This window comes from Chiloscyllium plagiosum, unplaced genomic scaffold, assembly GCF_037043375.1.
Source record: "Chiloscyllium plagiosum isolate Xiang-an unplaced genomic scaffold, Cpla_swu_hap1 HiC_scaffold_17, whole genome shotgun sequence".
Classification (NCBI taxonomy): domain Eukaryota; kingdom Metazoa; phylum Chordata; class Chondrichthyes; order Orectolobiformes; family Hemiscylliidae; genus Chiloscyllium; species Chiloscyllium plagiosum.
Genome location: NW_028270155.1, coordinates 18,755,488 through 18,782,952, shown reverse-complemented (window position 1 = coordinate 18,782,952; position 27,465 = coordinate 18,755,488). Strand labels below are relative to the sequence as shown.

The following is a 27,465-nucleotide window of genomic DNA, read 5'->3' as shown; positions in this document are numbered from 1 at the left end:
CGCTATTTCTGGGTGTTTAATTTGCGCGGGAAGGTGTCTCAGGGTTCTGGCGGGTGATTTAAACCCGGGAATAGGCGGTAAGAGCAGCCATGGATCCCTCTGAGGTGGAGTTTCTCGCAGAGAAGCAGACTGTGACCATTATTCCCAACTTCAGTCTGGATAAAATCTATTTAATAACCGTGAGTGTACTTTGTCAATTCACTCCCCTGTTTGACTCAAGGGCCTTGGTTTGTGTTTTAAAGCATTTTACACAAGGAGCAAGTTTAAACTAAAAGGCTAAATGATAGTGAATTATGTGCCACATGCTGGAAATTTGGTGGAGGTCGTTTCCTTCAGCCTGCTGTTATCTCTGTTAGGAAAAATGTAAAATATTCAGAACAAGTGATCTCGGATTTTCTTCCAAATTAATTTTGGGTAGTTCCAAATTAGACTGTTGTAAGTTTTTTTTTAAAACTTATTTTGTTGCATGAATTGTACATGAGAAAGGTCCACGTCTTTAAATGGTTTTGATCCTTAATATTGTTCCGGATAATGGGCAATAATTAGGCAAGTGCATATTGACAAGTTTAAAATCCAGAAGTAAACAAAAAACTGCAGATCTGAAACAAAAACAGGAATTGCCAGAGAAGCTCAGCAGCCTCTAGGCATAGACTGAGGGTGCCATCATGTTAAAGGATAGAGAGGAATTTATTAAGTGTGTACAAGAAAATTTTCTTCTTCAGAATGTGGATGTGCCTGCTTGCGAAGCTGCAAACCCTTGACCTTCTCTTGGGGGAAATAAGGCAGGGCAGGTGACTGAGCTGTCAGTGGGGGCCACTTTGGGGCCAGTGATTATAATTTTATTAATTTTAAAATAGTGATGGAAAAGGATAGACTTGATCTTAATTTTCTAAATTGAAAAGAGGCTAATTTTAACAGTATTAGGCAAGAACTTTCAAAAGTTGATTTGAAGGCAGAAATTTGCAGGTAAAGGGATGGCTGCGAAGTGGAAAGCCTTCAAAACTGAGATAACAAGAGTCTAGAGACAGTATGTTCCTGTTCGGGTGAAGGGCATGACTGGTAAGTGTAAAGAATGTGGGATGACTAGTGAAATTGAGGTTCTGGACCAGAAAAAGAAGGAAGCATATGTCAGGTGTTGAAAGCTGGGATTGAGTGGATCCCTAGAAGAATATAAGGGAATCAAGAATAAACTTAAAATGGAAATCGGGAGGGCAAAAGGGGACATGAGATAGCGTTGGCAAATAGGGTTAAGGAGAATTTAAAGGGACACTACAAATACATTAGGGACAAAAGAGTAACTAGGGAGAGAATAGGGCCCCTTAAAGATCAGCAAGGCCATCTGTGTGGAACCACAAGTGCTAGGTGAGATACTAAATTAGTATTTCTCCATTACTGTGGAGAAGGATATGGAAGCTAGAGAACTAGGGGAAATAAATAGCAATATCTTGAAAAGCACCCATATTACAGAGGAGGAGGTGTTGGACATCTGAAAACACAAAAGTGGGATAAATTCCCAGACCTGATCAGGTGTACCCTAGAACTTTGTAGGAAGCTTGGAAAGTGATTGCTGGGCAGGTTGCTGAGATGTTTGTATCATTGATAGCCATGGAGGGTTGGCTACTGTTGTGCTGTTATTTAAGAAAGGTAGTAAAGAAAAGCCAGGGAACTATAGACCAGTGAACCTGACGTAAGTGGTGAGCAAGTTAGAGTCATAAAGATGTACAGCATGGAAACAGACCCTTTGGTCCAACCCGTCCATGCTGACCAGATATCCCAACCCCATCTAGTCCCACCTGTCAGTGCCTGGCCCATATCCCTCCAAACCCTTCCTATTCATATACCCATCCAAAAGCCTCCTAAATGTTGCAATTGTACGAGCCTCCACCACATCCTCTGGCAGCTCATTCCATACATGTACCATCCTCTGCGTGAAAAAGTTGCCCCTTAGGTCTCTTTTATATCTTTCCCCTCTCACCCTAAACCTACGCCCTCTACTTCTGGAATCGACGACCCCAGGGAAAAGACTTTGTCTATTTATCCTATCCATGCCCCTCATAATTTTGTAAACCTCTATAAGGTCAACCCTCAGCCTCCGACACTCCAGGGAAAACAGCCCCAGCCTGTTCAGCATCTCCCTGTAGCTCAGATCCTCCAACCCTGGCAACCCTTTCAAGTTTCACAACATCTTTCTGATAGGAAGGAGACCAGAATTGCATGCAATATTCCAACGGTGGCCTAACCAATGTCCTGTACAGCTGCAACATGACCTCCCAACTCCTGTACTCAATACTCTGACCGATAAAGGAAAGCATACCAAACACCTTTACTATCTTATCTACCTGCGACTCCACTTTCAAGGAGCTATGAACCTGCACTCCAAGGACTCCCTAGGACCTTACCATTAAGTGTATAAATCCTGCTAAGATTTGGTTTCCCAAAATGCAGCACCTCGCATTTATCTGAATTAAACTCCATCTGCCACTTCTCAGCCCATTGGCCCATCTGGTCCAGATCCTGTTGTAATCTGAGGTAACCCTCTTCGCTGTCCATTACACCTCCAATTTTAGTGTCATCTGCAAACTTACTAACTGTACCTCTTATGCTCGCATCTAAATCATTAATGTAAATGACAAAAAGTAGAGGACCCACCACCGATCCTTGTGGCACTCCACTGGTCACAGGCCTCCAGTCTGAAAAACAACCCTCCACCACCACCCTCTGTCTTCTACCTTTGAGCCAGTTCTGTATCCAAATGGTTAGTTTTCCCTATATTCCATGAAATCTTACCTTGCTAATCAGTCTCCCATGGGGAACTGTGTCGAACGCCTTACTGAAGTCCATATAGATCACATCTACTGCTCTGCCCTCTTCAATCCTCTTTGTTACCAATCAAGTTTGTGAGACATGATTTCCCACGTACAAAGCCATGTTGACTATCCCAAATCAGTCCTTGCCTTTCCAAATACATGTACATCCTGTCCCTCAGGATTCCCTCCAACAACTTGCCGACCACCGAGGTCAGGGTCACTGGTCGATAGTTCCCTGGCTTGTCTTTACTGCCCTTCTTAAACAGTGGCACCACGTTTGCCAACCTCCAGTCTTCCGGCACATCACCTGTGACTATTGATGATACAAATATCTCAGCAAGAGGCCCAGCAATCACTTCTCTAGCTTCCCACAGAGTTCTCTGGTACACCTGATCAGGTCCTGGGGATTTATCCACTTTTAACCGTTTCAAGACATCCAGCACTCCCTCCTCTGTGATCTGGACATTTTGCAAGATGTCACCATGTATTTCCCTACAGTCTATATCTTCCATATCCTTTTCCACAGTAAATACTGATGCAAAATATTCATTTAGTATCTCCCTCATTTTCTGTGGCTCCACACAAAGGCTGCCATGCTGATCTTTGAGGGGCCCTATTCTCTCCCTAGTTACCCTTTTGTCCTTAATATATTGTAAAACCCCTTTGGATTCTCCTTAATTCTATTTGCCAAAGCTGTCTCATGTCCCTGTTTTGCCCTCCTGATTTCCCTCTTAAGTATACTCCTACTTTCTTTATACTCTTCTAAGGATTCACTCGATCTATCCTGCCTGTACCTGACATATGCTTTCTTCTTTTTCTTAACCAAACCCTCAATTTCTTCAGTCATCCAGCATTTCCTATACCTACCAGCCTTCCCTTTCACCCTGACAGGAATATACTTTCTCTGGATTCTTGTTATCTCCTTTCTGAAGGCTTCCCATTTTCCAGTTGTACCTTTACCTGTGAACATCTGCCTCCAATCAGCTTTTGAAAGTTCTTGCCTAATATTGGCCTTTCTCCAATTTAGAACTTCAACTTTTAGATCTAGTCTATCCTTTTCCATCACTATTTTAAAACGAATAGAATTATGGTCGTTGGACCCAAAGTGCTCCCCCACTGACACCTCAGTCACCTGCCCTGCCTTATTTCCCAAGAGTAGGTCAAGTTTTGCATCTTCTCTAGTAGGTACATCCACATACTGAATCAGAAAATTGTCTTGTACACATTTAAAAAATTCCTCTCCATCTAAACCTTTAACACTATGTCAGTCCCAGTCTATGTTTGGAAAGTTAAAATCCCCTACCATAACTACCTTATTATTCTTACAGATAGCAGAGATCTCCTTATAAATTTGTTTCTCAATTTCCCTCTGACTATTAGAGGGTCTATAATACAATCCCAATAAGGTTATCATCCCTTTTTCTTATTTATCACTTCCACCCAAATGACTTCCCTGGATGTATTTCTGGGAATATCCTCCCTTAGCACAGCTGTAATGCTATATCTTATCAAAAATGCCACTCCCCCTTCTCTTTTGCCTTCCTGTCTATCCTTCCTGTAGCATTTGTACCCTGGAACATTCAGCTGCCAGTCCTGCCCATCCCTGAGCCATGTTTCCGTAATTGCTATGATATCCCAGTCCCATGTTCCTAACCATGGCCTGAGTTCATCTGCCTTCCCTGTTAGACCCCTTGCATTGAAATAAATGCAGTTTTATTTGTTAGTCCTATCTTGTCCCTGCCTGCCCTGACTGTTTGACTCACTTCTGTTCTCAGCTGTACCACTCTCCGATCGATCTCTTTCCTCACTATCTCCCTGGGTCCCACCCCCCTACCCTACCAGTTTAAATCCTCCCAAGCAGTTCTAGCAAATTTCCCTGTCAGTATATTAGTCCCCTTCCAATTTAGGTGCAATCCGTCCTTCTTGTACAAGTCACTTCTGCCCCAGTAGAGATTCCAATGATCCAAAAATGTGAATCCTTCTCCCATACACCAGCTCCTGAGCCATGCATTCATCTGCTCTATCCTCCTATTCCTGCCCTCACTAGTTCGTAGCACTGGGAGTAATCCAGATATTACTACCCTTGAGGACCTCCTTTTTAAATTTCTACCTAACTCTGTAATCTCCCTTCAGAGTCTTAACCTTTTCCCTTCCTATGTCGTTGGTTCCAATGTGGACGATGACCTCCTGCTGGCCCCTCTCCCCCGTGAGAACATTCTGCACCCTCTCTGAGACATCCTTGATCCTGGCACCAGGGAAACAACACACCATTCTGCTTTTTCTCTGCTGGCCACAGAAACGTCTGTCTGTACCTCTGACTACCGAATCCCCTAACACAATTGATCTCTTGGAAGCCGACATGCCCCTCGTTGCATTAGAGCCAGTCTCCATACCAGAAACTTGGCTGTTTGTGCTATGCTCCCCTGAGAATCCATCACCCCCTACATTTTCCAAAACAGCATACCTGTTTGAAATGGATATATCCACAAAAGACTCCTGCTGCCTACCTCTCTTACCCTTCCTGGAGTTAACCCATCTATGTGACTGTTTCTGAGACTTTTCCCCCTTTCTATAACTGCCATCCATCACATACTGTTGCTGTTGCAAATTCCTCATTGTTTCTATCTGTCTCTCCAACCGATCCACTCGATCTGATAAGATTCGCATCCAACCGCATTTATGGCAGGTATAATCCACAGTAACCCTTAAACTCTCTTTAAACTCCCACATCTGACAAGAAGTACATATCACTGCAAAGGCCATTTTTGCTCCTTCACAATCTACAGACCCAGAAAATAACACTCTCTTATTCCTCTACAAAACACTGCCCCAGGTTAGATTAATAGTGATGGCTTATATTTTAAGTTTAATCAAGAGACTTATCTCCAAAAACATATAATCAAGAAGGAATCACTGTACCCACTACTGCAGCCTTTCTCTTGGACAGACTTAAAACAACAATTAACTTATCTGATTCTGTGCTGTGAACTTCACCCAGCAGTTCTTCCAAGATTAGTTGTGAATTTCACTGTTTGTTAACTTTCCCAGATGCACTCCGATGTCCAGCAATACATGAATTCAAACAGCAAAGGCGGTAACTGTGCAGGTCTTCCTTCCTTTCCTTCCTTCCTTCCTTCCTTCCTTCCTTCCTTCCTTCCTTCCTTCCTTCCTTCCTTCCTTCCTTTCCCTCCTTCCTTCCTTCCTTTCCCTCCTTCCTTCCTTCCTTTCCCTCCTTCCTTCCTTCCTTTCCCTCCTTCCTTCCTTCCTTTCCCTCCTTCCTTCCTTCCTTTCCTTCCTTCCTTCCTTTCCTTCCTTCCTTTCCCTCCTTCCTTCCTTTCCCTCCTTCCTTTCCCTCCTTCCTTCCTTCCTTTCCCTCCTTCCTTCCTTCCTTCCTTTCCTTCCTTCCTTTCCCTCCTTCCTTCCTTCCTTCCTTTCCCTCCTTCCTTCCTTCCTTCCTTTCCCTCCTTCCTTCCTTCCTTTCCCTCCTTCACTGTCCTCACCATGTGCTTCCTTTGTCTGATCGTCTTCCTTTTTAAAACTGCCGTTGTTTTGACTTTTCTTTTCCCCAAAGTTCCAAAACAATGCAACAGCATATAAAACAGTAATTGCTGCTCCTGGAATTCGAGGAAATCACCTCCAACACCTAAAATACCTCAAAAAAAGGAGCAGCTCTTACAGCCAGAAATTTTTCCCATCCTCCATCTTGGATTACCCAGAATGCAAATCATAGAGATTTGCAGCACAGAAACAGACCATTCAGTTCAACTTGTCCATGCTGACCAGATATCCTAACCTAATCTCATTCCATTTGCCAGCACTTGGCCCATATCCCTCTAAACCCTTCCTACTCATACCCTTTCAGATGCCTTTTAAATGTTGTAATTGTACCAGCCTCCATCACCTCCTCTGACAGCTCATTCCATACACGCATTACCCTCTCAGTGAAAAAGCTGCCCCTTAGGTCCCTTTTATATCTTTCCCCTCTCGCCCTCAACCTTTGCCCTCTAGTTCTGGACTCCCCACCCCAGGGAAAAGACTTTGTCCATTTACCATATCCATGCCCCTCATGATTTTATGACCAAAGGGTCTGTTTCCATGTTGTACATTTCTGCAACTGAGGTCTGGCGAAAGTGTGGAGAGAGAGAGAAAAACAGAGTTAATTTTTTAATTCTGATGAACCTTCAGAACTGCTAGTCAAAGATGGCTTATAAGTTTTCATTAAGAAGGAGGTTGAGAGGTGACTTAATTGAGACATATAAGATAATCAGAAGTTTAGAAAGGTTGGACAATGAGAGCCTTTTTTCCTCTGATGATGATGATGGCTTGCACGAGGGGACATAGCTTTAAATTGAGAGGTGATAGATATAGGTCAGATGTGAGAGGTAGTTTCTTTACTCAGTAGGGGAGTGGAACGCACTGCCTTCAACAGTAGTAGGCTCGCCAACTTTAAGGCATTTATATTGTCATTGGATAAGCATATGGACAAGAATGGAGTAGTGTAGGTTAGATGGGCTTCAGATTGGTTCCACAGGTCGGCGCAACACAAAGGGCCTGTACTGCGCTGTAGTGTTCTATATTCTGAAGATAGTGCGTGTCTGTGTCTGTCTGTGTGTTGAGAGGCTAAAGAAGGAGAGGATTGATGGAGACAGAGTCCAGGGAGAGAGAGAGACTGAAAGTTAGGCACAAAAGGAGACAAATAATGGTAAGCCGGGGTGAAAGAAAAGTGGATAGTGGGGACCACAAATAGATGAAAATAGGTAGGTTGTGCTGAAAGCAGCCCATGTCATCTCCGCCTGGGCTGTGGAGGTGGGTTTAGGAGGTGTTCAGGTTCTAAAATTGTTGAACTGGCTATTGAGTCCTGAAGGCTCGCAGGCTTCCCAAGTGGAAAATGGCATGTTGTTATTCCAGCCACTACAATACACTATTCTGTTCCCTGGCCAACCTTTGTGTTATGTCTGCTGCAGTGCTCCAGTGAGGCTCATGCAAGTTGGAAGAAAAAATCTCATTTTCCACTTGGGGACCCTGCAGCCTTCAGTAGCAAATTCAATCATTTTTTGATCTGAGCACCTCCTTCCATATCTCTTAACCACCCCTACACTTCGGACTCTGAGATGATATCAATTCATAGAGCATGAATCCTTTGGTCCAACTCTTCTGGGCCAACCAGACATCCCAATCTGACCTCTCTCTATTTGCCAGCATTTGGCCCATATCCATCTAAAACCTTCCTGTTCATATATGCATTCAGAGGCCTTTTGAATGTTGTAATTATACCTGTCTCCACCACTTCCTCTGGGTGTTTCTTCCTTGTCATCATTACTTGTGCATGCTTTTACGTATCAAGGCAGTGTATTAATTTGTGTCTTTGAAATGTCCTAAAATGTTTAATGACTATCTAATCATTTTGACAAGTACGCTTTTCTTATAAGCAAACATGCCAATTATATTGTAAGGCTCCAAAAGTAGTGCAAAGATAAATTAATACTTAATCCACTTCAGGTGATGTTAAATTTTATGCATTAATTTGATTTCCGTAAACTCTAGCCAATCCAGCTCAATGGACTGAATGGCTGCCTTCCAAGCCCATATGATTTTGTTCTGCTTTTGCTGGCCTTTGTATACAGGGAGATTTGGGACCGTTCAATCCAGGGCTTCCAGTCGATGTACCTGTGTGGCTCGCTATTAATCTGAAACAGCGACAGAAGTGCAGGATTGTAGTTCCAGATTGGATGGATGTGGGTGAGTTATTTTGAGTGTTTGAGATTTAGGTAGAGTATTGTGTGTAAGTTTACAATGTATTTGGCTTTAGGGGTGGGCTGTAGCTGTTGGAGAATCCTCCACAGGTGTCTCAGTCCTCAGGGTGGTGACACGTTTACAAATTCACGTTAATCCCCAGCTGGTTCTGGCACTTGTTATGGGAATAATTCCCTCAGGGTGTTCTGCTGAAAACGTTTCTCCCCTTTATGCTGCTGTCTCCATTTACAGTTCATCGTGATTTTCCTAGTGAAAAGAAGGGTGTTGGAGGCTTTGCCCATTTGATATTGGTTGGCTCTGCTGTTGACTGGCTGCCACTTGACAAAAATGCCTTGACGTTGCTCCTTGTAATTGTTGGTTGTGGTTGAATCAACAACTTGACAATGTGCTATTCATTCCAAAGTCACTCTTCACAAATGCTGCAGCCTTGAAAAGGAAAGCTGTTGTTTGTATAGTAGCAACCTTCACGTCTTCGAAACTTCCACAGACATTCCACTGCCAATGCTGTACCTTCTGGAAAACTGGTTACTGCTGCAGGTATCACATTGGTCTTCCTGGGAGTCAAGCCAAGGGAAATAATGGACCTGGACAGAATCCCAGCTGTATACTTAGGTCCTGTGCGGACTAACTGGCAGAGGCATTCACTGACACCTTCAACCTCTCCCTCCTCCTACAAGCTGAAGTCCCCATCTGCCTAGAGAGGTTTTTTGAAGAAGTAACAAAGAGGATTGAGGGTAGAGCGATAGATGTGATCTATATGGACCTCAGTAAGGCGTTTGATCGGGTTCCCCATGGGAGACAGGTTAGCAAGGTTGGATCTCACAGAATACAGGGAGAACTAGCCATTTGGATACAGAACTGGCTCGAATAGGAAGGATATAGGCTGGGTGCTGGCAGATTGGGTTGAGATATCTGGTCAGCATGGATGGTTTGGACTGACGGGTCTGTTTATATGCTATACATCTCTATGACTCTAAGACCACCATTATCCCAGTACCTAAGAAAGCGTATGCAACGTGCCTTAATTACTACTGCCCAATGGCTTTGACCTCCATAATCAAGAAGTGCTTTGGGAGGCTGGTCATGGCCCACATTAACTCTAGTCTCCCAACCTGCCTTGATGCCCTGTAATTTGCCCACCGATGTAACAGGTCCACGGTGGACACCATTTCCCTAGCCCTGCATTTATCCCTGGAACATCTGGACAACAAGGACACCTGTCAGATTCCTGCACATCAGCTACAGCTCCAACACCATAATTCCCTCCAGACTGATCCAAAACTGAGTCCTTGGTCTCTGCTCCGCCCTCTGCAACTGGATCCTCAGCTTTCTGACCCACAGACCACAATCAGTGAAGATAGACATGTGCACCACCTCCACAATAACACTAATACTAGAGATCCCCAAGATGCATTCTTAATCCCCTACTGTACTCCCTGCACGCTCGCAATAGTGTAGCCAAGTCCCAAACAAACGCCATCTAAACGTTTGCTGACAACACCACACCATAACAAGGATGAGTGAGAATATAGAAAGGTGATAGTGGGCTTGGTGTTGTGGTGCAGTGATAATAACCTCTCACTCAATGTCAGCAAAGCTAAAGAACTGATCATTGACTTCGGAAAGAAAGGAGAAGAACACATCCCCATCTACATAAGCAGAGTGGAGGTTGAGAGTGATGATAACTGACAACCTGTCCTGGACTTCTCACGTAGGTGTGATGGTCATGAAGGCACAATGATGCTGCTTCTTCCGAAAGTGGATGAGGAAATTTGGCATATCCATAAGGACCCTCACAACTTCTACAGATGCACCATTGAAGGCATACTGTTGGGGTGCCTAACAGCCTGGTACAGCAACAGAGAGTGAGAAACTACAGAAGGTTGTGTGCATAGCCCAGACCATTATGGAAGCCAACCTCCCATCCATGGACTCCATTTACACAGCATTACAGCAGAAAGGCTGTCAACATCAAAGACCCCTCCCACCCCGGTAATGCTCTCCTACAACCTCTTCATTCAGGCAGAAGACACAGAAGCTTGAACACCTGCACCAGCAGGTTCAAGACCAGCTTCTTCCCTGCAGTTATTAGACTAAGGAATGGACTGTCTCTAACTTAAGATAATGTTGACCTTGTTCATTTTAATCTTATCTAGCACAAATCCTGTGCGATATAACCTGTATGCCTCATTATGTCCAAGTTTTCTTTCACCCTATGATCTGTATGACCTTGCTTACTGTGCCTGTACTGTTCGCAAACAAAGCTTTTCACTGTACTCAGGTACATGTGACAATAAATCAAATCCAATCCAACCAAGTCAAAAATATAATCATTTTGTTACTTTTAGACAAACTTGAACAAATCAAGGAACAGGAACGTAAAGAAGAAACCTTCACCCCGATGCCCAACCCACATTACATGGAACTGACTAAGTTGTTGTTGAAACAGTAAGTTCTTCCTAGATCCAGAAAATGTAAATGGTACTTTTTTTTTCCTTTTTGAGTTCTCCTTCTGAACATCTAAGCTTGTTGTTGGAATTCAGTTTAGTTGCTAATGTCTCTTCCCATTGATCCTTGCCCTGTGTGTCACCCTTTGCAATGAGAATTGGCAACCTTACTTATGATGGGTTGATGTCTGAACCAATTCAGTGCGATCAGCGGTATCTGTCCTCGTGTGAGCACACATATTTGCACAGGCACAAATGCATAAGAGTGATAGTATGTGCAAAGATAAATGTATACAAGCATGCTGTTAGAATTGTAACTGAAGCTATTTTTAATTCTCTCCTTCAGTCAGCTGATTGTGGTACCACAGTGCTAACTGAGGTCAGTATTGAGTGGGGCTGAAATTAATACCATAGCCACATTGAATGTTGCCAATGTTTTGATTCATAGTTTAAAACTGCTTAAAGTGTAATGCGAACCACAGCTGGAACAGTAAAAGTCTTTGCATTTGATAGCCATCAAAGTTTGAAGACCCTTTTCTTATGTTGACCAAGTAGGCTTCACCTTGCATCAAATCTATAGGACATGAGTTGACACTTAGATTTGCCCATATCCCCCAGTACTGACGTCAGCAGGGACTCCAGCTGTGGATCAGATAGCCCTTTCCTCCTCATTTCCTCAGAATCCAAACCAAGCTAAAAGGGCAAACAAGGAGATGCTGTGCATATCTTGCAATGGCCAATTTGAAGCTGCATTGACTTAGGCACAGGAGCAGTTTGACTGGAATTAGGCTGAATAGAGAGGATAAAAGGTGAACCTTTCCTTCCTTACTGTGCAGGTTTGAAGCCTCGAACTTCACGAATATCCAAGCATATTCTTGCTTGGGAGATTGATGTGTATTTTCTTTTTTTTTATTCTTGTATGGGATGTGAGCACTGCTGGCAAGGCCAGTATTTGTTGGCTGTCGCTAATTACCATTGAACTGAATTGCTTGCTATGCCATTGCTGTGGCTCTGGAGTTGTATGTAGACCAAACCAAGTAAGGATAACAGATTTTCTTCCCTGAAGGTCATCAATAAACCAGATGGATTTGTATGGCAATTGACAATGGTTACATGATCATCATTAGTCTGGCTTTTAATTCTTGATTTTTTTTTTATTGAATTCTAATTTTACCATCTGCCTTGGTAAGATTTTTAAACTCATTTATCTCCAGAACATTAGCCTGGGGTTCTGGTTACTAATCCAGTGACATTACCATTATGCTGCCCTCTTTCTGCCATGATTAATGCTGTACACATACTTTATTTTACAAGTTACTTTTAAGAAGGTAGCCATTCTTTGTACACCTGTGACCACTTAATGACTTCAATTGCAAATGACTCTCAAATTCCCATGCACATATGGACTGATGCTTTTCAGACTCTGATGTCTACAGTAATCCCACCCCCAAACCCGCGGGGTATACTGCAGAAGCCCAAAACCACAGATAGGAGCGAACCTATTCATTTGACATGGGAAATGTACCTTCCCAGAAACCCCACAGTCCCTGGTTCCAGAAGGTTCTCTCTAATATGTTCAGGTCACGGGTAACTAAAACTACGGAAAACAATTCCGCGGAAACGGGGGTCGCCCTGTTTTTAGAATACAGTTCAAATGCACCATGAAGCAAAGTTTGTGAGAAGATTTGTAGCTCGGGTGCTCGTTGTTGTGGTTCTATTCGCCGAGCTGGGAATTTGTGTTGCAGATGTTTCGTCCCCTGTCTAGGTGACATCCTCAGTGCTTGGGAGCCTCCTGTGAAGCGCTTCTGTGATGTTTCCTCCGGCATTTATAGTGATTTGTACCTGCCGCTTCCGGTTGTCAGTTCCAGCTGTCCGCTGCAGTGGCCGGTATATTGGGTCCAGGTTGATGTGCTTATTGATTGGTTTGAATCTGTGGATGAGTGCCATGCCTCTAGGAATTCCCTGGCTGTTCTCTGTTTGGCTTGTCCTATAATAGTAGTGTTGTCCCAGTCGAACTCATGTTGCTTGTCATCTGCATCTGTGGCTACTCACAGCTCACCAATAGGATAAACAACACAGAGGAACCTACAAAAAAACAGACAGATAACCAGGTTTGACCTGCAGAGAATGAAACCTGAAAGCAACAACACCCCCAGATTCTATGGACTACCTAAAGTGCACAAACCAGACATCCCACTCAGACCCATAGTATCACTACTAGGGACACCATCACACAAACTGGCTAAAGAACTGCAGCAGAAACTGAAACACCTGATCAGCGGATGCAGACACTATACAGTCAACACAGGAATTCTTGGACATCATCAGAAATATACACATTGACAAGGAAGAAACTATGGTCTCATTCGATGTAACGGCACTGTTCACCTCTATCGTCAAAACCCTAGCCAGAGAAACAATAGCCAACCTGCTGGACATACAGAACAGACAACAAGACGGGGAACCTATCAACAAAGACTACATACTCAAACTACTGGACCTGTGCCTCACACCACACTTCACATTCAACAACCAAATATATGAACAAATCAATGGCACACCCATGGGCTCACCCATCTCTGGACTCCTAGCAGAAGCGGTAATGCAAAGGTTAGAACAAACAGTCTTACCACAAATTCAACCCAAACTCTGGGTTGATATGTAGATGACACCTTTGTAATCATTAAAAACACAGAAATAGAGAACACACACCAGATCATCAACGCCACACTCACAGGAATCCGATTCAGTAGAGAGGAAGAAAAGGGCAACCAACTCCCATTCCAAGATGTGATGGTACAGAGAACACCGAACGGAGAATTCATCACAAAGGTACACAGAAAAGCCACACACACAGACCAAGTCCTAAATTACGAAAGCAACCACTCCAACACACAAAAGAAGTTGCATCAAGACACTGTTCAAAAGGGCCACAACACACTGCAGTACACCAGAACTGCAAAAAGAGGAAGAAGAACACCGATGCAATCTATTCGCCAAAAACAGATACCCCTGCAATTTCATCAATAGATGCCTAAGGGAAAGACAATGGAATGAGGACATGCCACAACCCAAAGGACTTGCCACACTACCATACATCAAAAACATTTCTGAACTGACAGCCAGACTACTGCGACCACTAGGACTCATAACAGCACACAAACCAACAGCCACTCTCAGACAACAACTCACCAGGACGAAGGATCTGATACCCAGCATGAGCAAAACAATGTAGTCTACAAAATCCCATGCAAGAACTGCACAAAACACGACATAGGACAAACAGGAAGACAGCTAACGATCCGCATCCATGAACACTGACTAGCCACGAAACGACATGACCAGCTATCCTTAGTGGCCACAGACGCAGATGACAAGCAACATGAGTTCGACTGGGACAACACTACTATTATAGGACAAGCCAAACAGAACAGCCAGGGAATTCCTAGAGGCATGGCACTCATCCACAGATTCAATCAATAAGCACATCGACCTGGACCCAATATACCGGCCACTGCAGCGGACAGCTGGAACTGACAACCTGAAGCGGCAGGTACAAATCACTATAAATGCCGGAGGAAACATCACAGAAGCGCTTCACGGGAGGCTCCCAAGCACTGAGGATGTTACCTAGACAGGGGACGAAACGTCTGCAACACAAATTCCCAGCTCGGCGAACAAAACCACAACACTGTGAAGCAAGTTTAAAATTATCTGAGCATATTATGAAGTAGTTATACCAAACCAAATGGCCATCAACATGTGATCTTTAATCAATCAAGTCTGGACTTCAGGAGGACTTTTTTATATCAAAGCCTGGTTAGAATGTCAAATTCATTACCGTTTTGGAGTTGGGTTTGAGGCACATGGCATAGATGGATTTAAAGGGAGATGTGACTTATACACAGGAGGGAGATGGGAATAGAAGGCTATGCTAGGATGATGAAATGAAGTTTAGCTGGGGAAGGAAGCAGAAAAACTGAACCGGTTGGTCAGAGTCTTGTTACTGGCTATAAACTTTGAGAAGGAAGGAAGACACTCCTGAGTCTGTCATTAAGTCCTGCACGAACTGTGCTTGTATAGCGTGTAGTTTATTAGGGTACAATATAGCTAGAAGGGGCAGTGATTTAAAGGGCGTACCAGTGACTGTGTCCGAAACCGTATAGTAAGCCTTTCAGAAAACTCCATGAGTCAAAGGAAAGCACAAAGAGGATTGAAAATTGCATCCACAAACCCAAAAATTTATCTTTTTATAAAAAACTAAGATGCAACAATCAGTTGTGATGTAGTTCTAAGTGTATTTGCTCTTCCCAGTGCCTCTGACAATATTCCCAAAGCCGACGAAATCCGGACCTTGGTCAAAGATACTTGGGATACTCGCATTGCAAAGCTGCGGTTATCTGCAGATAATTTTGTGAGTCAACAGGAGGTGCATGCAAAGGTAAGGTTCTTTTGATGATTTTTTTTCACAAATTTAGCACCCATCCGATTCCAACTTGAAAATCTGACACTCCGTCTACAATTTGACACATAATTGTAAATATATAGAACCTTTCTTTAGCTTAGAAGATCATCTGAGACTTCATTAAGGCTCAGTGAGGAAAAATGAAGGCTGATGAGACCAAGGAAAGAGATTCTGAAGAGTGATCAATTAAGCTTCAATAAAAAAGGTGTAGGAAAAGGAGAGCTGTTTAATGAAGGATTTGCAAAGATAATGGGATGTACAAGAGGCCATAATTTGGAGAGTTTGTGGAACTGGTATAGGAGCTTATGCTGAAGGTGAGAAGCAAGTTTGTGAAAGGATTCAGGTATAAGAACTTTAAGTTGGAGACCTATTTGCTCATTCTTGGCTAGGATGAGGCACGGCTTGAAGATTGCAGCAATGGATGAGCTATGACAGAAGCAGGTGTTGTAGATTGACCTTTGTAGGCTTGTAAGCTTGACTTGTGTTTGATTTAAAACTACAGACAGTCTGGTTCAGCAGGAGATAGTAGCTAGGATGGGTTCCAGTGAAGCTCTGGACGTTTGTACCACTCTGGGTGCGGGTGGTGAAGTTGGCAAGGTAGCTTAACTGGTGGCATCGATTTTTGTGCCAAAGTTATGCATGAACCCCTTGCTCGGGTGGGAAGTGGATGTAAAATTTGAATAGTTAGTGAAAGCAACAACACGTCATCTCCATTCTTGGCTGTGAACAAGTTGTAGCAGACAAGAGGAAGATTTACCATTGTTTGATGTAATTCAGAAGAACTGTTGATTCAACAGATAAAATAAGCCCTTACTAAAACTTTATGGCATGTGGCAATGACCAGCAATTGTTGCCTTTCCCAGATGAGCTACTCAGTTTGAGAACAAATCAGCTACTTCAGAGGGCAGTTAAAAGCTAACCATAATACTGTAGGTCTGGAGTTGCAAGTAGGACAGACTGGATAAGGATGGCAAGTTTCATTTTAACGGGAATTAGTTTATTGTACTCCAGATTTATGTGTTGAATTTAAATTCCGCCAGTTACTGTGCTGGGGTTTGAACCCAAGTCTCGATAACATTATCCCAGAATATCAATGTCTTGCAGAAAGTTACCAAAGCTGCGAGGTACTCCAAACTCCAGACCAATTTAGAAGAACATGGGCAGCAGATAAATGGGAACAGCACCTGCAAGTTCCTGACCAAGTCACTCCCCATCCCTGGCTTGGGAATATATCACTGTTCCTTCAGTGTTACTGGGTAAAAGTCCTTGCACTCCCTCCTTAATGGCCATCTGGTCTACCTACACCACATGGTACTGTAGTGGTTCAAGAAGGCAGCTTGCCACCACTTTCTCAAGGGCAACCAGGAACTGGCAATAAATGCTGGCTGAGCCAGCGATGTCCACATCCCATGAAGAATGAAAAAGAATGAGCTTGTGCCTCTGGATTAGTAGTTCAGTGACATTAAAGCTGTGTCACCATCTCCTCAACTGACTGCATGGCTTGGACTTGAGAAAATGGAAATGGATTCAAATCTAGGGGTGGGGGTTCACTGAACTGCCACAGTAACTGGAGGGCGCAAAGGCTTGCGAGTTGTAAATCAGAAAGGATAGGTTTATTCTAGTATGGGTCTAGAGGTGATATGAGGGTGTGGTCAGAGCTCTTAAGTGTGGTGTTGCCTTGCTTCTGAGTGAGAGGAGGACTGAGCCGATGCTTGGATTCTGAATTGATTCCAGACTTGTCTATTCATGACCTATATTACCCCCCCACACTTACCAAAATATTCAGATTTACTCTTTGCTATTCCACGCACTGTTCCTAGTTTTAAAGCCTATTTTTCTTTCAAGAGTGAATGCCATTTTGTCTTTCCTGCAAATTAGCATCGCCACTTGTGTCTTTTTTTAATTGGCCAAAGTTTGAGGAACCTGTATGATGCGATTTTTAACTCTTAACCACAATAATATGTTGCACTCGAAGCAAAGTGAAATATTCCCTGCTGTTTAAAGGGACATAAGTGCTTGGTGGATTCCAGCAACAAATTCCTCCAGTTCTGACGTCCTTAAAAAACGTAAGCCTCTTTATGTAAAGGAAAATATCACTTCTGAGTATCTGATCTCATAGGAATTACAGAAACATGGCTCAGGGATGGGCAGGACTGGCAGCTTAATGTTCCAGGATACAAATGCCACAGGAAGGATAGAAAGGGAGGCAAATGTGAGGTGCTGCATTTTGGTAAAGCAAATCTTAGCAGAACTTATACACTTAGTGGTAAGGTCTTAGGGAGTGTTGCTGAACAAAGAGACCTTGGAGTGCAGGTTCATAGCTTCTTGAAAGTGGAGTCACAGGTAGTTGGATAGTGAAGAAGGCGTTTGGTATGCTTTCCTTTATTGTTCAGAGTATTGAGTACATGAGTTGGGAGGTCATGTTGCGGCTGTACAGGACATTGGTTAGGCCACTGTTGGAATATTGCATGCAATTCTGGTCTCCTTCCTATCGGAAAGATATTGTGAAACTTGAAAGGGTTCAGAAAAGATTTACAAGGATGTTGCCAGGGTTGGAGGATTTGAGCTACAGGGAGAGGCTGAACAAGCTGGGACTGTTTTCCATGGAGTGTCAGAGGCTGAGGGGTGAGCTTAGAGGTTTACAAAATTATATGGGGCATGGATAGGATGAATAGGCAATGTCTTTTCCCTGGGGTCGGGGAATCCAGAACTAGAGGGCATAGGTTTAGGGTGAGAAGGGAAAGATATAAAAGAGACCTAAGGGGCAACCTTTTCACGCAGAGGGTGGTACGTGTATGGAATGAGCTGCCAGAGCTGGTGGAGGCTGGTACAATTGCAACATTTAAGAGGCATTTGGATGGGTATATGAATAGGAAGGGTTTGGAGGGATATGGGACGGGTGCTGGTAGGTGGGACTAGATTGGGTTGGGATATCTGGTCAGCATGGACGGGTTGGACCGAAGGGTCTGTTTCCATGTTGTACATCTCGATGACTCTAAGAGAGGAGGAGGAGTGGCATTTTTGAGGGATAGCATTACAGCTGTGCTGAGGGAGGATATTCCCAGAAATACATCCAGGGAAGTTATTTGGGTGGAAGTGATAAATAAGAAAGGGATGATAACCTTATTGGGATTGTATTCCCGACCCTCTAATAGTCAGAGGGAAATTGAGAAACAAATTTATAAGAATATCTCCGCTATCTGTAAGAATAATAAGGTAGTTATGGTAGGGGATTTTAACTCTCCAAACATAGACTGGGACTGACATAGTGTTAAGGGTTTAGATGGAAAGGAATTTGTTAAGTGTGTACAAGAATATTTTCTGATTCAGTATGTGGATGCACCTACTAGAGAAGGTGCAAAACTTTTCCCACTCTTGGGAAATAAGGCAGGGCAGGTGACTGAGGTGTCAGTGGGGGAGCACTTTGGGGCCAGTGACCATAATTCTATTCTATTTAAAGTAGTGATGAAAAAGGATAGACCAGATCTAAAAGTTGAAGTTCTAAATTGGAGAAAGGCCAATTTTGGCGGTATTAGGCAAGAACTTTCAAAAGCTGATTGAGGCCAGATGTTCACAGATAAAGGGACAGCTGGAAAATGGGAAGCCTTCAGAAATGAGATAATGAGAATCCAGAGAAAGTATATTCCTGTTAGGGTGAAAGGAAAGGCTGATAGGTTTAGGGAATACTGGATGACTAAAGAAATTGACAGTGTGGTTAAGAAAAAGAAGGAAGCATAGGTAAAGTATAGACACGATAGATCGAGTGAGTCCTTAGAGTATAAAGAAAGTATAAGTATACCTAAGAGGGAAATCAGGAGGGCAAAAAGGGGACATGAGATAGCGTTGACAAATAGAATTAAGGAGAATCCAAAGAGATTTTACAAATACATTAAGGATAAAAGGGTAACCTGGGAGAGAATAGGGCTCCTCAAAGATCAGCAAGGTGGCCTTTGTGTGGAGCCGCAGAAAATGGGGGAGATACTAAATGAGTATTTTGCATCAGTGTTTACTGTGGAAAAGGATATGGATGATATAGACTGTAGGAAAATAGATGGTGTCATCTTGCAAAATGTCCATATTACAGAGGAGGAAGTGCTGGATGTTTTGAAATGGGTTAAGGTGGATAAATCCCCAGGTGTACCAGAGAACTCTGTGGGAAGCTAGAGAAGTGATTGCTGGGCCTCTTGCTGAGATATTTGTATCATCGATAGTCACAGGTGAGGTGCCGGAAGACTGGAGGTTGGCTAACGTGGTGCCACTGTTTAGGAAGGGTGGTAGGGACAAGCCAGGGAACTATAGACCAGTGAGCCTGACGTGGGCAAGTTGTTGGAGGGAATCCTGAGGGACAGGATGTACGTGTATTTGGAAAGGCAAGGACTGATTCGGGATAGTCAACATGGCTTTGTGTGTTGAAATCATGTCTCACAAACTTGATTGAGTTTCTTGAAGAAGTAACAAAGAGGATTGATGAGGGCAGAGCAGTAGATGTGATCTATATGGACTTCAGTAAGGCGTTCGACAAGGTTCCCCATGGGAGACTGAATAGCAAGGTTAGATCTCACGGAATACAGGGAGAACTAGCCATTTGTATACAGAACTGGCTCAAAGGTAGAAGACAGAGGGTGGTGGTGGAGGGGTTGTTTTTCAGACTGGAGGCCTGTGAGCAGTGGAGTGCCACAAGGATCGGTGCTGGGTCCTCTACTTTTTGACATTTATATAAATGATTTAGATGCGAGCATAATAGGTACAGTTAGTAAGTTTGCAGATGACACTAAAATTGGAGGTGGAGTGGACAGCGAAGAGGGTTACCTCAGATTACAACAGGATCTGGACCAGATGGGCCAATGGGCTGAGAAGCGGCAGATGGAGTTTAATTCAGATAAATGTGAGGTGCTGCATTTTGGGAAACCAAATCTTAGCAGGACTTATACACTTCATGGTAAGGTCCTAGGGAGTGTTGCTGAACAAAGAGACCTTGGCGTGCAGGTTCATAGCTCCTTGAAAGTGGAGTCACAGGTAGCTAGGATAGTGAAGAAGGCGTTTGGTATGCTTTCCTTTATTGGTCAGAGTATTGAGTACATGAATTGGGAGGTCATGTTGCGGCTGTACAGGACATTGGTTAGGCCACTGTTGGAATATTGCATGCAATTCTGGTCTTCTTCCTATCGGAAAGATGTTGTGAAACTTGAAAGGGTTCAGAAAAGATTTACACGGATGTTGCCAGGGTTGGAGGATTTGAGCTATAGGGAGAGGCTGAACAGACTGGGACTGTTTTCCCTGGAGCATCGGAGGCTGAGGGGTGACCTTATAGAGGTTTACAAAATTGAGGGACATGGATAGGGTAAATAGGCAAAGTCTTTTCCCTTGCCTTGGGGAATCCAGAAGTAGAGGGCATAAGTTTAGGGTGAGAGGGGAAAGATATAAAAGAGACCTACGGGGCCTATGGAATGTGCTGCCAGAGGAAGTGTTGGAGGCTAGTACAATTGTAACATTTAAGAGGCATTTGGATGGGTATATGAATAGGAAGGGTTTGGAGGGATATGGGCCGGGTGCTGGCAGGTGGGACTAGAGTGGGTTGGGATATTGATTTTGCTGCTCCTCGGATGCTGCCTGAAGATTTTGCTGCTCCTCGGATGCTGCCTGAAGATTTTGCTGCTCCTCGGATGTTGCTTGAACTGCTGTGCTTTTCCAGCATCACTAATCCAAAATCTGGTTTCCAGCATCTGCAGTCATTGTTTTTACCTGGGTTGGGATATCTGGCCGGCATGAACGGGTTGGACCGAAGGGTCTGTTTCCATGCTGTACATCTCTACGACTCTATGAATTAATTTAAGTAGTTTGGACCTTTTTTTATATATTTCCTCTGCCACTAGAGGTTGCTGTTCTTCTATATTACTGATTGTGAAAGCCAGTCTTCAAGGAATGCTCAGAAACTGCTTTGATTTGAGTTCATTGATTTACTCATGAAACGTTTAGTGATTTAGCAGCAAGCTCCTAATGCTGTAATTTGAAACAAAAATTCCTTGTATCTGAGACTTCAGGTACAGGGTAATACAGCATGGAAACAGACCCTTCGGTCCAACTAGTCCACGCCAACTGTTTACGTGATAGACTGGCAGACCTGGGCTGATTCTCCCTCGAGAAAGTGAGGCTGAGGTGAAAGCTGAAGAAGTTGAGAATCATGACAATTGTGGACAGAAGAGCAGGAGAAAGTGGAGCAGTGGAGGTTAAGTAGGGAATGTGATTGAGGTGTATATGTTTGAGGCCCATGGATAGAGTGAATAGAAAGCAGATGTTGCCCCTTTTTGAAGTGCCATGACATTCACGGCTATGGGCTTCATGCAAGAATGTAGGACTAGTGTAGGGACTAGAGTGTTTTTGCCAGTACAAAGGGCGTCTTCTGTCCTGCATCATTCTATGAGACTATTGTTGGGCAGAATAAAGGAAAACCCAATGGGGTATTTTTAAATGTGTAAAGACGTTTTGGGGGACAAAGTAGAGTGTGTTTGGGACTATAGAGGTGATCTGGAAGCCATTGGCACAGTCCTCAATGTGGGGGGGAAGAAAGTTTGGCAGTGGCATCGAGGACCAAAGGGCACATACATTGAGGTGATCTACAAAAGGGCCAGAGATACTAGGAGGAAAATTGTCAATTAGATGGCAATCTCAAATGCATAGCCTGAGCACATGATGGAGACAGGTTCAACAGGGGCTTTCAAAAGAAAATTGGATAACTTTCTGAAAAGGCAGAATTTTTAAGAATGGAGTAGGACTAGAGTTGTTCTTGTAGAGAGCCAGCATGGACGTGATGGACCAAGTGGCCTACTTCTGAACTGTATCCAGTGTGTAGTTCTATGTTGACCCCTGTCTCTACACTCTCACTTTCTACATTGTGTGCGTGTTAAGCCATTTTATTTTCAACAGGCTAATGATAAATGATGGGGGAAGGTGGATTTGAGGTTTGTATTGGTGAGGTCTCGCTCAGATTCTGGGTGCTTATGCCCTGTATGCCTGTGCATTACAGCCAGGATTATTGGTTGGCTGGTTTTGCACACTCTTTAAAAATAAGCAATCTCCTCCCTCAAGCTGACAAGGAGAATTGTTTGCTCAGAGGGTGATGAGACAGTAGAATGCTTGACTTTTTTAAAAAAAAAATTCTCCAGATTGCAGTGCAGCTGGATCACATGAATGTCTTGAAGGCAGAGGTAGATTGTCTCTCAAGAAACCATGATAGCACGAGGGGAGGCAGGGCACTAGAGCTGAGGCTACATTTGAATCAACCATGATCTTATCAAACAGCAGAGTAGACTGAAGGAATAAATGACCTGTTCCTGCTCCTAACTGTTTGTATCCTCACCCCTCCAACTGCATGTTTGTATGTTTCCCCAATCTGACAGCTCCCAGGGATGGAGGGGCTATTGTTATTTGAAGCTAGTGATCTCACATTACAGAAGCTGCCTTTAACAGAGATTGGGACCCTTCTACTCCAAATGATCTTATAATATTACATTATTGAATAACAACAGACTGAACAAGGCTATGGAGGAAACATTACTGTTTGAAGCTAATGATATATTCCTAATATGTATTAACCAGGATAATACCTCTGTATGTACTATTCAGGAGCTATCTAGCCATTATCAGAAATCCAGTGAGACTCTCACCGGGGTTCAAAGCTGCCTCTGAGAGGCTGGAGAACTCCAGTTGGAATTGGGATCCGAATGAATAATCCCGGACCCCTCCTTACTTTACAGTACAAAGGAGTCTCCGAGATAAATAACGGGTGAGGATCCCCACACTTTAAGCAGTGTTGTAATCATTGACTGTAACCTGCTGAGATCATGAAAGATGCAGCAAGACCTTCTTACTGTTTGTGTACATGACACAACATTGAATGGTAGAGTTAATGGTCCCGATGTTTTCTCCTTTGACTCAGTATATGTGCTGTAGTACCTGTTACTGAATCCTATTCATACCAGTTAGACCAGCATATCTCAAACATTTGTCTGCTGACTATTTAAACTGGGCAAAAGACCCCAGCAGCTGCCTCCTTTCACTTTCTAACATGAGAAAACGTATGTGGAAACAATAAAGACTAGACTGCTTTTTCTCTGCTGAGAGTAAGCGGTTTTGATTGAACAGATAAGTAAACTATTAATTCATACCAGAAACAAAATAGAAACGTTTTTCACATTCTAATCTTTAATACTACAAAAGAACATCTTTATTTGAAATGTTTGAATGTGTTTTAGTATGATCTTTTCAAATTAATATTTGATGTTACATCTATGTTTATCAAACCAAATCTACAGTGACGTAAATCTTTTAAAACTACATTGTTGTTGTTATTCATGCTTGTGTGAATGTGAGCCACAAGGAGAGAAACTGGTCTGGTTGTGTAATGCCATGTTGACTGTTCTGCTTGTTCTCTTGTGGCCTCAGCTATAGCATTGCATTTTGGAACAGCTCAATGACTACCTGAAGGCCCCTGGTGGCTGATGGGTCACATATCGAGCCATGGTGGGTAACATACTTGGAACCACTGACCTAAGCCCCAAGTTCAGGTTCCCATCTGTTGCTGTTCTGCATCTGTTCAGTTTATAGCCTAGAGGGGGAGATCATGAGTTGGCTTCACTCAATCCTGTGCACAAAGGCAGTATTTGATTTGTTTTAAAACTTGCATTCCTGGTCACTGCCTCTTGCTGTGTTGTTGTACAACTTGGCTGAGCAGTGAGGCCACACAGATCTGGGGCAGTGAGGGGATGGTGTCTTGTTCCATGTCATTGTCTCTGACTCTGTCTTTATATGCAGCTCTGTTGCATTGTCCACCTGTATCCCTGCCTCAGCATATCTGCTATTTAAACCATCATCCATGCCTCCCTTGCATCTCGACTGTCTGACTTCTCATGTCCTACCCTTCTATCACTTTGAGATCACCCAAACCTCTGCCACACACATCTTAACTTGTAGCAAATGCAGACGTCCCAACACCCTGTGTTCACTGACCTATTATAAGTCACCTGAGCAATGTCTCACTTTTAACAATTATTCTTGCTGTCAAATCCCTCCCCTAGCATCAATAACCTCCATATCTGTAATCTTCTCCAGCCTCAACACTTCAAGATATTGATGCCTCTTGAACATCCCTGATCTTAATCATAGCAGCGCTGGTATTCATACCCCAAGCTGCCAGGGCCCGAAAGGGCTGGAATTCCCTCTCAAAGTCTCACCTCTATCTTTCTTAAAATGTTCTATAAAACCAGCTAGTTTGTCCAGGGTTTTGGTTATCTGCCCAAGAATCTGCTCAGTTGGCTTGGTCTGATTTTGTTTTGTAACACTCCTATTCTGAAGGTGCTCTATAAAATTGTCTTTTAATATATTGGGCATGAGAGGGTGTTGCAAGTTTCTAAAATATCTCCAGTTGCTGAGAGAGTTGATCCAAGTGGGACCAGAGCCCTTTTCTATTTGGCTTAGGTAGGGAAAGGTGATGAAAATGGGCACGTTCCCAAGGATTACAGTAATTGTACAAATGGCTAGTTTCCTTTCGGAAAGCTGGAGTCTCAGCTTCACTTGGAAACTGAAGTTGCTGTGCACCTGCAGCTATGTTCGAGCTGTACTAATTGTTCCCAGTGGGAAGAATGGGCATGGCTGACTGGAATATATTTATTTATTTTGTTTTTACAGATTCAGTAGGAACACCTTAAATAACTGTACAAATTTCTTCTCTCCTGTCTCCCTCCCCTCCTGCAGCTGGACAACCTCACACTGATGGAGATTAACACAATCGGGACTTTCCTCACAGAATCACTGAATCAGATGCACAGTCTCCGTGCAAACCTTCAGCCTGGGGAGAAGACTCAGTCACAGGACTATTAAACTGCTTTCTCCAAGGAGGTCATTTCCTCCTTGAAAAGTGAAAAGCTTGGGGGAGAGCAGGTGCCGAGAGAACCAAATTCAGCAAGGAAGGAACGAGCAGGGTGGGATTATTGTGCTGGCAATCTGAGATACTGGCAATATCCCTGCAATGCGAAAGATTAGTGCTTTGATTATTTTCACTACTGTGTCAGAAGTTTCTCTTTTCAGATGCTGACTGAGCAGTGAAAGACTTCCAAAGTTTTTTGTTTCCAATCCTTTGCTGTAGGTTTAATGTTTTCCTAAATAGTGTTATATTTAATATTATGGTTTAAATATAAAAATGGGTGGCAGTGGGAATATAGTTTTTAAAAAAACACAAACACAGTAGATTTGGTTTATAAATTGATTCTTTAATTGAATTTACTCACTATCTCATTGCATCATAGACTTACCTGCCATTTTCTTTTAAAATAATGGTTTTGATTGTTCAATTGTGTCTGTGTTTAGTCACATTTTTGACATTCTGGAAAACCTTTCTTGGGGGAACAAAAATCCAGATAGTTGTTGGCTCAATAACTCTGAAGTGAAGATAGTGAGGCTGGGTAAATCTCAGGAAAACTATTTTGATTCCCACTGTATTTTGAGCCTGTAGCTAGTGATCATAATGACAAGGGAGGAGGAGCTGTGGTTAACTATGTGGATGATAAATGGGAAAATCCAGCAAGGGTTGGATTCTCTGGACTGCTATAAGCCTTCATCATTTGAACATATTCCCTTAAAATTAAAAACTGGATCAGACTTGTCCACATCTGATTTCCTTTTAAATTTACAGTGAATAGTTATTTGTTTGATCGTGGGTCAATTTGTTTTTTTTTAATTCACTTTTGGGACATTGGCATCGCTGGCATGCTGCCATTTATTGCCTGTGCCTAGTTGCCCTTGAGAAAGTGGTGGTTAGCTGCCTTCTTGAACTGCTGCAGTCCATATGCTGTGGCTTGACCCACAATGGCATTAGGGTGGGAGTTCCACGGTTTGGACCCAGCAACCATGAAAGAAAGCAATTTATTGCCAAGTCAGGATGGTGAGTGGCTTGGTGGGGAGCTTTCAGGTGGTGGTGTTCACATCTATCTACTGCTTTTGTCCTTTCTAGATGGTAGTGTTGGTAGGATTGGTTGCAGTCCAAGGATCTTTGGTGAATTTCTGCTGTGTATCTTGTAGTTGGTACACACTGCTGCTACTGAGTGTCAGTGGTGGAAGGAGTGGATGCTTATGGATGTGGTGTCAATGAAGTGGGCTGCTTTGTTCTGGATGGTGTCAAGCTTCATGAGTGTTGTTGGAACTGCACCCATCCAGGCAAGAAGGGACTATTCCCTCACATTCATTGACTTGTGCCTTGTAGTTGGTGGTCAGGCTTTGAGAAATCAGGATTTATGAGCAGACTGCCTTACATCATCCCTATACCAACTTGACTCTAATCAAAACTGCTCAAACTTTTCAGAAGAGCAGAAAGTCTCTGATTCTTTTCAGTTGCAAAGAGAGTGTAAATGAGAAGAGGAGCTTGGTACTTGATGTGTCTTGAATGTTTTAAACTGCAGGCCTTCAGTTTCCATTTTAACCTGTCCATGTATTTGGAGCAACTTTTGTAATTCAATAAGATTCCTGCCTGTGGCAATTTCACCATTTTTATAATAAATCTGCTCCCTGAAGGAATGGTGTTGTTGACTCTTTAATACCATTGTCAGTAATTCATAAAAGGTCTGGCCCAATAAAAGTAACCTTCAAATTTGGTAGTTTAAGAAGGAAAATTATTCTGCTTGCCTTTTCGCTGCTGAATTGCACTTTATTATACAGCTGCATGGAGAATGAGCTGCTACAATAGTGGCGAATCCAATCTGAAACATTAAGGGGGGGTAGATATAGGACTGATGTTAGGGGTAGGTTCTTCACTCAGCGAGTTGTTAGTTCATGGAATGCCCTGCCAGTAACAGTGGTGGACTCTCCCTCTTTATGGGCATTTAAGAGGGCATTGGATAGGTATATGGAGGATAGTGGGTTAGTGTAGTTTAGGTGGGCTTGGATCGGCGCAACATCGAGGGCCCAAGGGCCTGTACTGCGCTGTATTCTTCTATGTTCTATG

At 43.2% G+C, this 27,465-nt stretch overlaps 1 protein-coding gene across 1 annotated transcript; it reads left to right on the top strand.

Moving 5' to 3' along the window:
* The first annotated feature begins 9 nt into the window (after positions 1-9).
* Positions 10-27,034, top strand: gins2 (GINS complex subunit 2). Its single transcript, XM_043707460.2, has 5 exons — positions 10-179; positions 8,432-8,546; positions 10,910-11,009; positions 15,323-15,449; positions 25,224-27,034. Exons 1-5 carry the CDS (start codon positions 90-92, stop codon positions 25,347-25,349), a joined length of 558 nt encoding a protein of 185 aa, XP_043563395.1. The 5' UTR covers positions 10-89; the 3' UTR covers positions 25,350-27,034.
* The last annotated feature ends 431 nt before the right edge of the window (positions 27,035-27,465 follow it).